This window comes from Trachinotus anak, unplaced genomic scaffold (genome assembly GCF_046630095.1).
Source record: "Trachinotus anak isolate AG129_WGS33_773 ecotype Australia unplaced genomic scaffold, CSIRO_AGI_Tana_v1 ptg000028l, whole genome shotgun sequence".
NCBI lineage: Eukaryota > Metazoa > Chordata > Actinopteri > Carangiformes > Carangidae > Trachinotus > Trachinotus anak.
In genome coordinates this window covers 8833493-8847769 of record NW_027273879.1, presented here as the reverse complement: position 1 = coordinate 8847769, position 14277 = coordinate 8833493, and the positions used below count along the sequence as shown (strand labels likewise).

The 14277-nt window shown below is 41.0% G+C and overlaps 1 protein-coding gene across 7 annotated transcripts in view; it reads left to right on the top strand.

Annotated features, from left to right (window-relative positions):
- Positions 1 to 11077, top strand: part of znf618 (zinc finger protein 618) — a 38459-nt gene extending 27382 nt beyond the window's left edge. For 6 of the 7 annotated variants that reach the window (XM_071465707.1, XM_071465713.1, XM_071465709.1 and 3 more), the window contains 5 exons: positions 1398 to 1442; positions 2146 to 2223; positions 3266 to 3424; positions 3977 to 5076; positions 5488 to 11077. In XM_071465707.1, coding sequence (XP_071321808.1) covers positions 1398 to 1442; positions 2146 to 2223; positions 3266 to 3424; positions 3977 to 5076; positions 5488 to 6036 — 1931 coding nt within the window. In that variant the 3' untranslated portion in view covers positions 6037 to 11077. The remainder of the gene's footprint in view (positions 1 to 1397; positions 1443 to 2145; positions 2224 to 3265; positions 3425 to 3976; positions 5077 to 5487) is intronic. The other variant, XM_071465710.1, reaches the window with a different exon arrangement.
- The last annotated feature ends 3200 nt before the right edge of the window (positions 11078 to 14277 follow it).

Sequence of the window (14277 nt, the reverse complement as noted above, 5' to 3'; positions counted from 1 at the left end):
TTCTCCTCTTTGGCTGTTCCTCATCCAGCTCTCCATCGTGACAATGCAATTATGTCGTGGAGTGTATTCCGCCATCACGCTGCCACCTGTAGAAATTTATTTCATGTACTCACCATCACATCCTGTCTCTGCAACTATCTCTCAACCGCCATCTCCCAATCAAGACAATTCAAAACTCAACACAGTCTGGCAGCGATGGAAGGGTAGAATGCTACTTCTCCTTCCCCTGTTAATCCTCAAATTGGCACTATCTGTTAGCATGTGCCAGATTTACCATCTCTCACTCCCACTGCTTATTTTGCCAATATTCCCCCTTGTCTGAGTCTTTCCCCTGAGCACGCCCCCTTTGCTGATGGGCTTGAATACCACTGTGTGGCTTGGTGCGAGCCACTTTGTTCGTATTCCATTTACAGAGCCAGGGCTGTGTAGGAACACCAGATTTTTTTTCAACACACATACAGAATGGACAAAGCTGGAGAAAAACAAGTTGGTTAGTAGAGCATGAGGAGATTTTAGCTGAATTTGATGTTAGTATATTATACTGCAATTAATTACTCTACCTTTACCTTTAAGCTGATTTGTGCTCCTTTCTGTGGAAGCCTTTTCCACTTTCAGTGGTTTTCTATGGACAGCAGAGATACTGTGAATCAGCTGCGATAGAGTATAACTGGCACATTTGCTTGGTTGACATACTCCCCAAGAGTTTGGTGGTAACTGTTACTTGTTACATCTTCTATGCTCAAGTCGATGTTGGTGATGTCCCACCTAGCAAGCATTTAGCTTTTAAAAAAATGGTAATGTTCAATCCAGTCCTCGTGGCACCAGCAGATGCAGAATTTGCAAAAGTTTGTAAGTTTTATTAAAGATTCAAAGCATTTTTAGCTTGTTCTCAGTATATGTGGATTTGCTGTTATGTGCCGCTGTATATGAAGTGGTATCGATAGAAAAGAAGAAGGCAGCCCAGGTTTTCTCTCTGGGTGTGGTTCTAGTTTTCTCCTCACTGTGTCTAAACAGTGCATGTGATGACTTGTTTGCACCCACTTATCTGTCTGCTTTGGATTTTGGAAAACTGTTATGTGTCTGCTTAGTGCTGAAATCAATATCAATATCAATCAATATGTGCCTGTAATAGACACTGTATTGAAATTGATCATATACAGTTAACATCACCATCAATCACTGATCAAAATCTCTAAGGGCTTGTATTGCTCAGCACATAATGGATTTATAAAGGAAATGCTCTTTGATTGTGAATCATGTTTGCACAAACAAAAAATATTGAAAATAATCAGTAAACATAAAATAAAGCACTAATTGAATAAACAAGGGAAAAGAGCAATAGAGAATTGTTCACCATGTCTGTGGTCTTAACTCCCTCCCTATCCTCTTGTTCACAGGAACTCCAAGCCCTCTGGTGGCCAGCTCCTTCTCTACAACACAAAGTAAGTCCCACCCCACCTTCCTGCTCAGAAAAAAAACATATGCATGCTGCACTCCTCCTCATTTCACCATTTTTTTTTTTCAGTCTGGTATGCTTCAATTTTTGTTAATCTGTCATTGCTTGGTGCAAATAGTTTCTCTGTAATCCACTGTGATTATACGGCTTTCCTACATTTAGCTTCATTATCACGAGGGAATGTCTAAGCAGGATGATTAACATTAGTCTTATTGTACATCTGCATTGTGTTCAGATATAGCTGTGTCTTGTAATGATGTTTGCTGACTCATGCTGTTCAATTTTTTTTCTTTTGGAGGACAAAGATTGTTGGATAATTTTAAAATGTTTTAATTTGAAGATGTAAACATTTTTGCGTTTATTAGATTCAATACATTGGGAACAGACAGGAAATTAGGGGATGGGGTGGGGGCATTTGAACTGGGGATATTAAATGCAAAACTGTGCAAGAAACCATTGCAAATTACAACACAATTTTAGGAATGCTTCTGCAAATTGAGCCACTTCGGGCTGCAAAAATCACAAAAACAAACTCATCTTGGTGGGACTGACTTTCAGAGCTGCTTCATTTGACAGAGATCCAGTATAGATCAGGGATCATAGAGGCTTGTAGGTGGACAAATGCGTAGTATTTTCATTTTTGCCTCTGACAAAGAGTCAATGCTCTTCTGGGCCTTGTGATTTTTTAGAACCCTACACTTGTGGTGCCTGTGGCATCCAGTTCCAGTTCTACAACAACCTGCTGGAGCACATGCAGTCCCACGCTGGTGAGTCCACGACTACAAATGCATGTTAAGCTCGACAGGGAAACAAATACAGAATGTGAACACACCGTCAGTGGCTGCAATGCATGTGAAAACAAATAGTCTTTTTATTGTTTATGGAAGTTTAGGCATAGAATTGCATAACACAACACAACATTTGAGTTCCAAGGAATATACTGGTGTAATGAGGGTTGTTGCAGATCTGGATCTGAGGCTCCTGGATAGGTTTTTTGCGTTGTACATTATACCTTTCACCATGAAAATATACAGCAGTCTTGTCTACTGGATATTTTTTCAATTAATTAATCAATTTATGTATATCTATATATCTATATCTATATAAATTGGGAGAAATAAAGACCTTGTCTAATGTCAAGCAACCACATCTGAAAGTCATGACAAAATCATTTAGTCTCGCCAACAGTCAAAGAAACAAAAATATAAATTTTACAATGGCATGATAACAACAATAGCAAGCACATACCCATATTTCAGAAGCTGTAACCACCAGATGTTTGTTTTTTTTACTTGATAAATTACTTGAGTATAGTTTGTTTATGCTCATATGTGAATTATGCTGCAATATTATGCAGTTATCTGGACAGTTTTAAAAAACTATTATCTAGGCTTCACCAATGAAAACAAAATATAATTACATTCATTTATTTATGTTTATTTATACAGATTTTTGCTGTTTGGTGTTGCCCTCTTGTTTTTACTTCTGGAATTATTGCTGTGAGACTGACTTCATTTTATAATATGCCAAGCAACATCTGTTGCTGATCTTATTTGAAAATTGACTGAGAAAACAATTCACTTGAAATTGCACAGCCACAATTTATTAATAACAGACTCAGGAAGACGAAGTAATGTATTTTTGTCCTTTCTTTTGCTGACTTTTGTTTTTTTTTTTCTTTAATTTTATATCATGATTTTATTCTTTACATTTTTCTCCACTGAAAAAATGCGTAACATACACTTTCTTCATTTACGTTTGCACACTAATGTCGCCTCTGCCTGATCCTCTATCTCTCTATCTCCTCAGCTGACAATGAGAACCACACCAAAGGGGACTCTCCCAAAACCTCCTCTGCCTCGGGTCCTCAGGAGCAGCTGTGGAGAGGTTCTCAGGCTCAGGCCCATTCCTCAGTTAAACTACAAATACAGCCTCAAAGTATCTCCCAGAGAAACCACACACTTAGCCGTAAGTACTGCCATCAACTTCATTCATTTCAGACTGTTAGTTAGTGTATATATGGACATGAAAGGTTTTTTACACCCTTTGACTCTTTGAACTGTTTGTGGTTAGAAATGGGTGTTTTATGGTCGCTTGGTGGTTGAGAGGCATAGCATACAACTGTAACCTCCCTGGTTTGACTCTCACTGGGGAAATTTGTAACATGCCAAACCTCTCTCTCCCTGCCTTTCCTGTCTGTATCTACTGTATAAGTCAAATTAATCAAAATGAATAATTATATTTCTCTGACATGTAGATTATTTTCTTTTACACTGTAGCTGTAGGGAAAATAATTTAAAAAATGTTAGCTGTAACCTCTAAATTTCCCTGGGTTTCAAGTGAATCTGGTCTTTAAAAAAAGTCCAGTTTGGTCCCATGTTAATACCATGTCTTTATTTTTCTCTGATTGTGTATTTCTATGTGTTTTCTGTGAATATATCAAATTAAAAAAAACACTAATTATTTGTGTTTTATTTTGCTCTGCCTTCTTATCCATCCAACTGCTGTTTGTGCTGGCAGAAAATAATGGACTACCTGAGAAGGAGCGACAGCAGGTGGCTGAGCGCCTGTTACGGGTAATGTGTTCAGATCTCAGCATGCTAAATGTGCTTAACAGCAAGGACTTCCTGAAGTTGGCACAGACCCTGGTGGATACAGGTGCTCGTCATGGTGCCTACTCCACCCGCGATGCTCTTGGCAACATGAGTGCCTTGGCACTGCGCCAGCTGCCCCGCATGTACAACCAAGTCAAAGTCAAGGTCACGTGTGCTCTAGGCTCCAATGCTTCACTTGGCATCGCTGTTACCTGCCACTCCCAGACATCTGGACCAGATGCTTGCTATGTTCTTACAGCCTACCAAGTGGAGGGGTCGAGACTGAAGCGCTATGTGCTTGGTGTGAGGGAAGCTGAGCTGAGGGAAGGGCCTGAGCAGGTTCACCACTGGGTGCAGAATGTGCTATCTGAGTTTGTGATGTCAGACATTCGCACTGTGTATGTCTCAGAGCCCAGGGTGTGGTCAGCGGGATTTGCAGGATCACCACTGGGTGGCGGCGGCCGGGGGAGGATATGCTTGCGATGCGCAGGGTGTTCCCTCGGTGCCGTCGTCCAGGCTGTTCTTGGGAAGCGCAGTCTCCAGGCTCGAGGTCTTCATGAGCTTGCGGAGCTTCTGTCAACGTGCAGAGATATTTCCTCCTCCACCACACTGGCAGTTCGCGAGGAACAGTGCACCAACACATCCACAAGCACAACTGACGAAGGTACACAGGGCAGCCCTTCACAGTGCCCCACTCCTCCTTGCTGGGATCGCATGGCTGAAGCTCTTCTTCAGGTCCATGCCCACTTTGAACAGATTTGTGAGGCTTATGGACGCAGCAAGGCCACGGCTCCACTACTCCAGGGTCTGAACAAACATCTGCTGGGCACACTGGCTTGTCTGTTGGCACCTCTGCGCCTTGCCGCTCTGGAGCTGAGCAGCCAGAGGAGACCAACCTTACAGCAGGTGCTGCCTGTCTACCTACGCTTGGAGAAGTTTTTCACATCCAAAGCAGGAGAGGCTGGAACTGGCACAGCTAGCAAACTCTGCCACTACTTCCTAGAAGCACTCAAGGAAAATTTCAAGGTATTGAACTGATATTGCTTCTGTTGCTTACAAGTTTGTTAAATGATTTTTTGCTGGAAAAGTGAAATTGTGTAAGAGGTAGAGGTGGACCAGTATTTGTTCAATGCCATGGGTTTCACTACAAAATACTTTTTCAGTTCCTCTATATCTAAACACTTTATTTTACAAACCCGTTTTCATTAACAAAAGAAGCCACAGTTCTGAACTGTGATATATGGGAACTATTAGGAAAATAAGTAAACAAGATTACAAATGTGACTAGATAGTTGATGCCATGATTTTGGTACTTAATGGTCATTACCAAGAAGTATCCAGCCCTAGAAAGGGGAGCTTTAACATATGATAGTTGCATATGAGTAACTGGGTTTTAGGAAGGACTGAGAGTCACTGAATTGTTTCCTCTGTCTCCAGGTTGAACGAGCTCACCAGGTAGCCATGGTCCTGGACCCACAGCTCAAGCTGCGTTCAGTGCCGGCCTACCAGCATGAAGACATAATCTCCCGCGCGTGCGAAATGGCTGCTGAAACCAGAGATGGAGGTATGACAGGTGGTGGAGGTTCAAGTGGTGAAGAACGGGAAACTGATGGTCCACCAACCCCAAAAATAAGCCGCATAGAGGGAGGTGGAAGCAATGGCGGCACCTCAAGGGGAACAACCTCATCTTGCACCGTGTCTGGTAATGATGAAAGTCAGAGCCAAGTTAGACAAGAGATTTTTCAATACCTGGCTGAGCCTCTTCTCCAAGGCACAGCTGATCTCTTCCAGTACTGGAGCTCAGCAGTGGGTGAGAAGTTCCCCAGGCTTGCTCGCCTGGCACTGTGGCTCCTCGCTGTGCCAGCTGTGGGCATACGCGGTGAGGTTGTGACTGTGTGCGAGCAGAGCCTGGCTATGAAGAGGAGGCAGCAGGTGACCGCTGAAGAAATGAACAAGCTCATTTTTCTCCGCTCTAACATGGGCTAGAAGAGAAACCCAACCAACCCTAATCAACCAAACGTTCACCTCCAACGAATGACTCAAGACTATTATTTATATACTGTAGGTTTAGACCAACTGTAAACTTCAATGTGTATGGACATTAAATACTTCTTGAAACATATATTTACAGGAAAACTCACATTGTATAAGTTGCAAACACCCATAAAACGGCTTATTACACATTTTATATGGAGAAAGGACTGGTAAAGTACTGTGGACATAATGTAGGGGTGGAACGTTAAATCTCAAAAGATGTCCTGTTTGGTACGCCACCCTCGCTTTGGGATGCACATGTAAGCAGGATGAGTTTCGGTCTTCTGTTGGCCAGTGATTTGAATTACTCCAGCCTAACAACTAAACTGCTACTAGGCTACAATGCTGTTATTCTCACTGGATGGCAACATTTTCAGGTAAAATCAACTTTCACTGCTTGAAACTACTGTGATAGACCTCAGAAAATAATCAAACCAGATCAGCAAAGTTGTCAAAGAGGGATATGGCAGTAAATACTGTAGCATATACAGTATGTTGTTGAGTTATCATTTTCATTGGTCTATTACAAAAAACGTCAAGTGGTGGATCCTCACTGCCGTTGTACCTCTGACAATTAAGTGTACTAGGTTTATGATTTACTGTTATGTACCACTGAAAATGATATGTTTAAGCATTTCAGCCACGGTAGATATCTGAGCTTATTCATAACAGTTAATTTGATGGTTGCTTCAGTGGTGTTAAAATGTAGCTGCAGATCATTTGCATGCACTGCACTGCACTGCATGCATTTTTCAACCAGAAGGGTAAAAAAAACCCCAAAAACGGCTGAACATTAATTCAGATATGATGCCTTCCTCCTTGCTTATGTCACAAATTATAAAGAAAAGTCAGCCAATGTTTGGTTTTCTTTCTAAAGTTAAAGAGGTAAAAAGTTCTACAGCTTTTATGCTGCTAGACATGTAAATCAAACTGCTAGACTTGCACAGAAAGCTAAAATTATTATTAATATAATTTAACTTAAAGGTAATTGATTGATTTTGTACACTGATTTGTTTGCTACATGCACAAAGAGGGCAGCATTATATCAGAACCTGTTTGTGGTCAGCTTTTACACTGACTTCATTCAGCCGTATTATTCCGTAGCTGGATTGCACCAACAAGAAATCAAGAAACATGCTGAATAAATACATTTTATATTATCCTTTAATACTTGATGGTACAACCCAGCTTGCATGTCAGTAAGTAAACGATAAATATGTAGAGGCCATTTTGTCTGTCTGGCTGCCGCATCAGTCAGCTCTGTGAAAAGACACACACGCAGCTGTGTCTATAAGATGCATCAGTACACCTCTTTTTACATCAACAACGCTTTGCCTGTGCATCACCCTCAGATAAACAGCAGTAATGTTATTAGCGATCAGTTTGGTAAGCTTGTAGGCAAGGATTTAATTCGTAATTGCATAAATCCTTGTGTGGTTGCCCACTGTGTGTGTGCGCGCGCGCGTGTGTGTGTGTGTTTATGTTTGTGTATGTGTTTGTTTAAAAGCTCAATTAGAAAACTTTTCCACAGGAAAGTTCTGATTATTATTTTATTTATTACTCTTTCCTCAGTTATCATTCTAATATGAACATTGTCTTCCTTATGTGAGCTACGACTTTCAGTTTTTTTAAGGCAATAAGCTTTATCATAGGGCATAGTTTCTGACTTTCACTATTAAAAATGACTCCTACAGTTTATTATTAACAGTAAATTATTTTCTCTTTGTGAAATCAACGGGATTTTCTCAGGAATGAGTGCACCCAAGCAGGCACCACCACTTTTTCCTCAATGAACCTAAAACACACCAAACTGTGACCTCAATGCCGAGGCATGTACTGAACCGTGACTTTTGTGAAACGTTCCACCCCAAATGCAAGTTGGTGCCATTTGCAACAAACAGAGAAGAAAAAAAAAAGGATCACTGAGGGTTGATTTCTTTCAGGATGAAACAAATTCTGCCAGTACATTCACTAAGTCAACACTTGCATACTAATGAAGTCAAGTTATTTATTTTTTTATGGATTCTAGAATACATTTACGTGAGCTAATACCTCCTAAAATGACTTGGATGAATGGAAGTTATACTGTAAAAGTTGTTTGTTGCCTCTGGTACTAATCAGTCAAATACTAGTTTGTCATCTGTGTTTTTGGGCCTTAAGTCTCTTTCATACAGTCACCGTAAACCCTTCAGTCAGAGCCAACATCATGCCTTTATATTGCTCTTCAATGGCCTTTTGTTTCACCATCTTTTCTAAAGCTTGTACTTAGTTTTTTTTTTCAATCCTATAGACTCCAAGGGACTTAATGGCTGATGGGTGAAAACAGTGTCCTCTAGTGGTCAAATGTGGACTTTTTAAATTGTGGGCAACTGTGGTATTTTCTAATGTTCCTAAATTCTAAAAAGCTTGAACTGGTTGAGCATGCATGCTTTTTAGAGTCATCTCTCGGAATAATTTTAACAATAGCACACCCAAGCACAAGTATCCACTGTATAAACGTGCTGAAATGACTCAGTAGTAGATTAGAAATAACATTTGCAGGTCTTCATAGGGGTTGTTCGGGAACATATATATGTCAATACTGATGTTTTGACCTAAAGCCCTCATTTGGATTTTGGTAATCATACTTGTTATGCAGCTTAAATATTGTCTTTTGATCCTATAGGCTGCAGCACCGTTCAGTGATTTGACGGCTCCATGTGAATGAACAGGGAATGTCTCTACCTGCTTGACCAGAGTTGACAATGTTTTTTTTTTTTTTTTTTTTTTTAGAAGCTGTATCACCCACTCCTGATTTTACTGTTTAACATACCTAAAATTGTTGTCACATTATCATGTTATCCAGCTTTAGGCTGCAGTAAAATTCAAGGTGCTGCCACATTACACTTCTGCCTAACAACTATTCTCTCAGCCTTCCATTCACTTCAGTTGAAGCCTGTATGGTGGACAAATTTAAGCATTTCTTGTTCCTTTGTGATCTCCACAGATCAGAGTTTACGGTTTTCAACCTTGACCTTGCAGATATGCATGGTCGGCCAGTAGATACACTGATGCACTGTACTTTGAAATGGAGAAGTCGCTGCTCTAACGCTGTCTCACCGCCTTGTTTTGTACAATATCACACTAACACGACTACAAAGTGCAGCATCACCCTTGTGGACTGTTTACAGTTTGTAATCACTCTGATTAATGTTCATTTATCACCCACATTGGAGTCGTGACATCACATCGGTTTTCGGGGCTGAGTGCGGAGCTGTGTTGTTAACAATGAGGCTAATGTGACTGTACCTTCAGCTTGTTAGGGCACAGGAAGTAGGAAGTCAGTGCACTGCACATGGGAAATTAAAGGGCATCGGAGAGAACGGTCTAGTGAAAAGAATACATAAGGTCTTAAATTATGTCAGCCAAACAGTTTCACAACTACATGATGTTTTTAGATAGACTGTAGCCCTCCTTACCTCCACTAAAAGCTTTGATTTTGTTTTATATAAATGCTTTTCTCTCCTTAATGTTTTTTTTTAATGTCTTGTTTTTCATTTAGGTTCTCAGAAGGAATTATTATGATATCTGGGTTCATTTGGTTATCAAACATTCTAACACGGTTTATCTATTTTTCCTCAGTTTTTGTAAGGCTTGGGGAGAATGGCTTGATTCTGTGTAACCCAGACATCACTGCATTGTGATAATTTGCATTCCTGAGATCAATATGTATACTGCTGTTTTCAAACTGATTTATGTTATACATTTATATTTTGGTAGAAAAAAAAAGAAAATTGCTGTAAATTATATTTTAAATTTAATTTTTTAAGTACCAATCCAATGTTTTACCTCAGTACACAGACGGTAATGTTGTAATTCAGTGATTGGAAATCAGCTGTTCATACAAAAATTAGCTTTGGTCAAAGAAATAGTCGAAATACTGTACATTGGTTTGCGGTTTTAGCAGTGATCCTCGATTGAACTGATGAAGGGATTTTTCTTACAGTTTTTAAATAAGTATTTTAAATAGGATATGCTCTGGGACAAAATGCCATTGTTGACGTAATGATGTCAACTTAATTTTACTTAGAAATAGCATTCTTTTTGTTGTTGATTAAATGAGAATTATATCTAAGATATGCATGCTTTTAATAAGAGTACTGATATATAAAGTTATAAGCCAGTGTTTCTCATCAGATGGAAGTGAATCATGTTGGCTCTGAGTAGACGTTACCTTAAGACGCTCGTCAAGAGTAAGATAAGCAACCCCACACTGAATTCTAACCTTTCGAGGTGGGAGTAGCGATGCTGATCATGGGTTGGTGTTTATGGGCTGACATCATCCATTTTCAGAGGATGTAATATGTAAATACAAGAGAACTGCTGTTTTTATGCCACAAGGGGGCGCCTTCATTTCAGAGATACAGTAGGGAGCACCAATAACATTATACCTCTTTTTTCTACAGTAGCATTTCAAAAGGTTTTGATATGATAGAAAACTCAACTTAGATACTGTTATTAGACAACTGAAATCAGCTGTAAGTTTTATTTTGTTTCAGGATTTTAACTTATTCAGATAATAAAAGTTCACTTGTAAAATATGGTATAAGGATGCTAACATGGAGATCTGTTTAACTTTGATTATAGTCTGTATTATCAATTCAGGTTAAGAAATTAGTGTTGCTTTCATCCTATTTTACAGGCATTTCTTCCTTTTATACTCTGCTAAAATGCAAAAAATGCGTTTGATTCTATTCATTTTGTCTTTTTTAATCGCACTTTGGCAGCAGGTTCCTGTGTAGATTCAGATCTGAGTTGTCTTATTAGTAAGCCTAATTTATACTTTTGTAGCAACACTATTTTTATATAATGGCAAAGAAAGAGTTCAGTGTCTTCTTCTTTTTTTTTTTGTTTTGTTTTTCCTGTGTCATATATGGCAGCGCTGTTCAATGTTTCTTGAATACATTACCCACTGTAGTATGTGATGTGTGAATAAACTCCAAAATCTGTGTCATCCTGTTGCGTATGTGTTGTTAGATGAATGGTAGCTGTCTGTGTGTGTATGTGTGTGTTCAGAAAGGGAGGACGCTGAAGAACCTGGAATGTATTTTAAGGCCAAAGTCCAGCTTTATCCCTGTTATAGTGTGTATTCAACAGTTAGAGTTGAAGCTCTAACTCTTCTTTCTCAGTGAAGGGGTGAAGTCAAATGTTTAGAAAAGCGGCTTCTGTATTTATGAATTGTGAGAACTTGATAAGATACTTGAATACCTTCCTGTAAAATGAGGCTGGCTGCTTATTTTCAGTACGAATGAGGACTCCCAGCTAGAGAGAAATAGAGCAGAGGGAGAGATGGAGGGCCTCAAACACATGTAGAGGGGGAAGAGGCCTTATATAAGGGCAGAGCGATTGAAGACTCACACATGGGGAGTGAATATACACAGGCTGCTTAGAGGTGCGTGCAAGGGTTCCCCAGGGGCTACGGAAAGGGCAAAAGAGCAAGGGAGTGAGACAGAAGGAGGGAAAGAGCGAGCAAGTGTTCATCACAGCCTCCTGTCTTTCTTCCTCCTCTCACACCCGGGTCAGTCGGCCCCCAAGGTGCAGCAGACTGCAGCCATGCAGAAACACCCACAATCTTGTCTCCTCCGCTGCTCCCTACTCCAAGAGCTGCCTATCAAAGCCTAATTTGCAGCACATGCGTCCAACTTTGCCTCCCCCACTCTTCCTCCACTGCCCCACCAACCCCCTCACCCACCACACGTATACACACACACACAAAACAACCTCCTCCCTTCCTCCACACCCCGCTGCTGAAGGTGACGTTTTCCCACAAGCTATTACTACAGTGAGATGCTAAGTTTGTTTTTGCTTCTGGCACCAAGTGTTTGCGAGCCGGCCCTCATTTTCAGTCATTTAGGGAAGCAAAATGTGGGGAAAACAACCCACCCACTGCACAATTGCTTCCGCTTCGTTCTGGGTTACAGATCTGTACAGTTGCAGAGCAGCTCTTTCTCAGAGAAAGTAAGGAGGAGTTTGTGGGGCTGCTTTGCAACCAGCACATATGCACACAAATCATAGAAGCAGAAAATATAGATTTTCCCCTGGATGCCATTGTTCAAGTTCTAAAATTATGGATTTAGACTTTGCTTTGGGACTGTGATAATTGCAGCAGCAGCCGAATATAAAGGGGTTTCCCTCTGTGTACCTGTATGTGAACACTAGGTGGCAGTATCTGACTTTTTATTCGTTACAATAATGGCCTCACCTGTGCAATGTAATGAATCCAGTGCAGCAACACTACAAACTGCGGCCTCAGAAATGACCAAACAGTTGAGAGCACATTCAAAATAAAACATTAAGGAATTCTGGATTATGTTATATTACCCAGGTGTTGCTTTTATTGTGCTCACTGCTCATATGGAGAGATAGGTGGAAACACTAACTGTCGTGCAGGCAGCCCAGCTTAGACTGCACAGACAGGCCGCTATGTTTTTAGGACAAGCTCTGACGTTCAAACAGAGCCAGACGTCCATGGAATAATCTAGTGTTTTTGCTTTGATTTTGTCTTCTGTGCCAGAGTTACAACATATATTCATTGTACATAATATGCATGGTTTGTGTTATGAGATGAATTAAAACTTATATTCCTCAGTATGGGTAACTTGCTGTTTCTGAACTGGAGGATTTGAGGATGTTTTTGAACAGTTATAGGAATGCAGGACACATGAGGAAATGCCCTGACAGCTGGAAAACATGTAAACACTTCAAAAAGTGCTCAGTGAGTCAAGTTTATAGCTGTGACTCAATGAGCTACTATGCATGACTGTTGTACCCACATCCCTTCATGTTCAGCATTTGCAAGACTGAACTTAAACATTATTTGTCAGTGTTGATGTTTAGCGTTTTCACAATGACCCATTGAAAAAAAAAAATGGCTGAAACTGATTGTTTTGCTTTACCCAGTAAAGCACATGTAACTGTCCAACTGCATTTACAGTAACAGAGAAAGTTCTGTAGACTTCCCTTTGCCCTTGGCTGTTACACAACTAAAAGGGGCGTCCAGGTTTCATTTTCCAAGCCCAAATCAGGCGGCGCCATGCAGCTTTGCTCCCACCTCTGGCATTGACAAGGTTGGCACCTTCACCCCTGCCCAACCAATGGCCGTCACAGCTGTCCCGACTTGTCTGCTCAGTGAGCATTGGAGGGACAGGGAAGGACAGGCGGAAGGAAGTGTTCTCATCCTCCTCTCCTTGTTCTGTATGGAGGACCCTGTGGCGCCAGCACTGTAGTTTCTGCTGCTCAGCAGGTGCTGACTTTTATCAGTAGTGACATGAATGTACAGAACTGCCAGGGCGCATCCACCCAGTTGCTGTCAGGTGTCGTTCCCGCTAACACTCCACCTAGCCCCTGACCTCACAGGCACCCGGTGCGCCTGTCGGTTCGCCTGCCTGCTCTGCTCCCTCTGCACACCTGCGCAGACACACATATATACTCATGCACGCACATCACACACTGACTCAGATTGAGGACTTTTTCCCACAGTAGGCCGAAAAGATTGAGTTTGTAGCTTCTCATGCACCTCTCCGAGTTGCTGGGTTCTGTGCAAAGTCTCATAAGTACTACATGCCTTTACTTGCACAAATGATGAGCATCCAAGTGTGTCTCTTTTTTTTTTTTTTTTTTTGACTCCCCCAGCCCACAGGTGCTGGCAACTTCCTCTCTGAAACAAAGAGCACACAGTCTGTGAAGCCCATGATGAGGAATTTCACTGCCTATTACAGTAGGCAGAGCAGCATTTGAATATTTCATATCTATGTCAGAGTTATGAGATGACGCTGAAGTGTGAAAATATGATGTTTGACTCTTGGCTTGAGGAAGGCAAGTGTGGTCACTGTGAAAAAGGAGGTCAAGGTTAAATTTGCTCTCTGGCTATAAATAGCCCTTCAGTGATGTCCCCCTGATCTCACCGTTATTATTTATTAATCGTTGCCATGATCTGGGGAGCACATCCAGCCTCACCATGCAGTTTCAGACAGCTGAAGACAATGACAAGAGAAGGACAAATATCTAACCTTTGGGCTTTAGTAAACAGGCCTATATTAGTGTCTATAAAGACGTCATTGCATTTTTGTTAAACTGCCATATTCAAGATTGCTGACGCTAGCCTTATAACCACTGTTACTGCCGGGGCGTATCAGTGCTTGTGTTCTCGACATG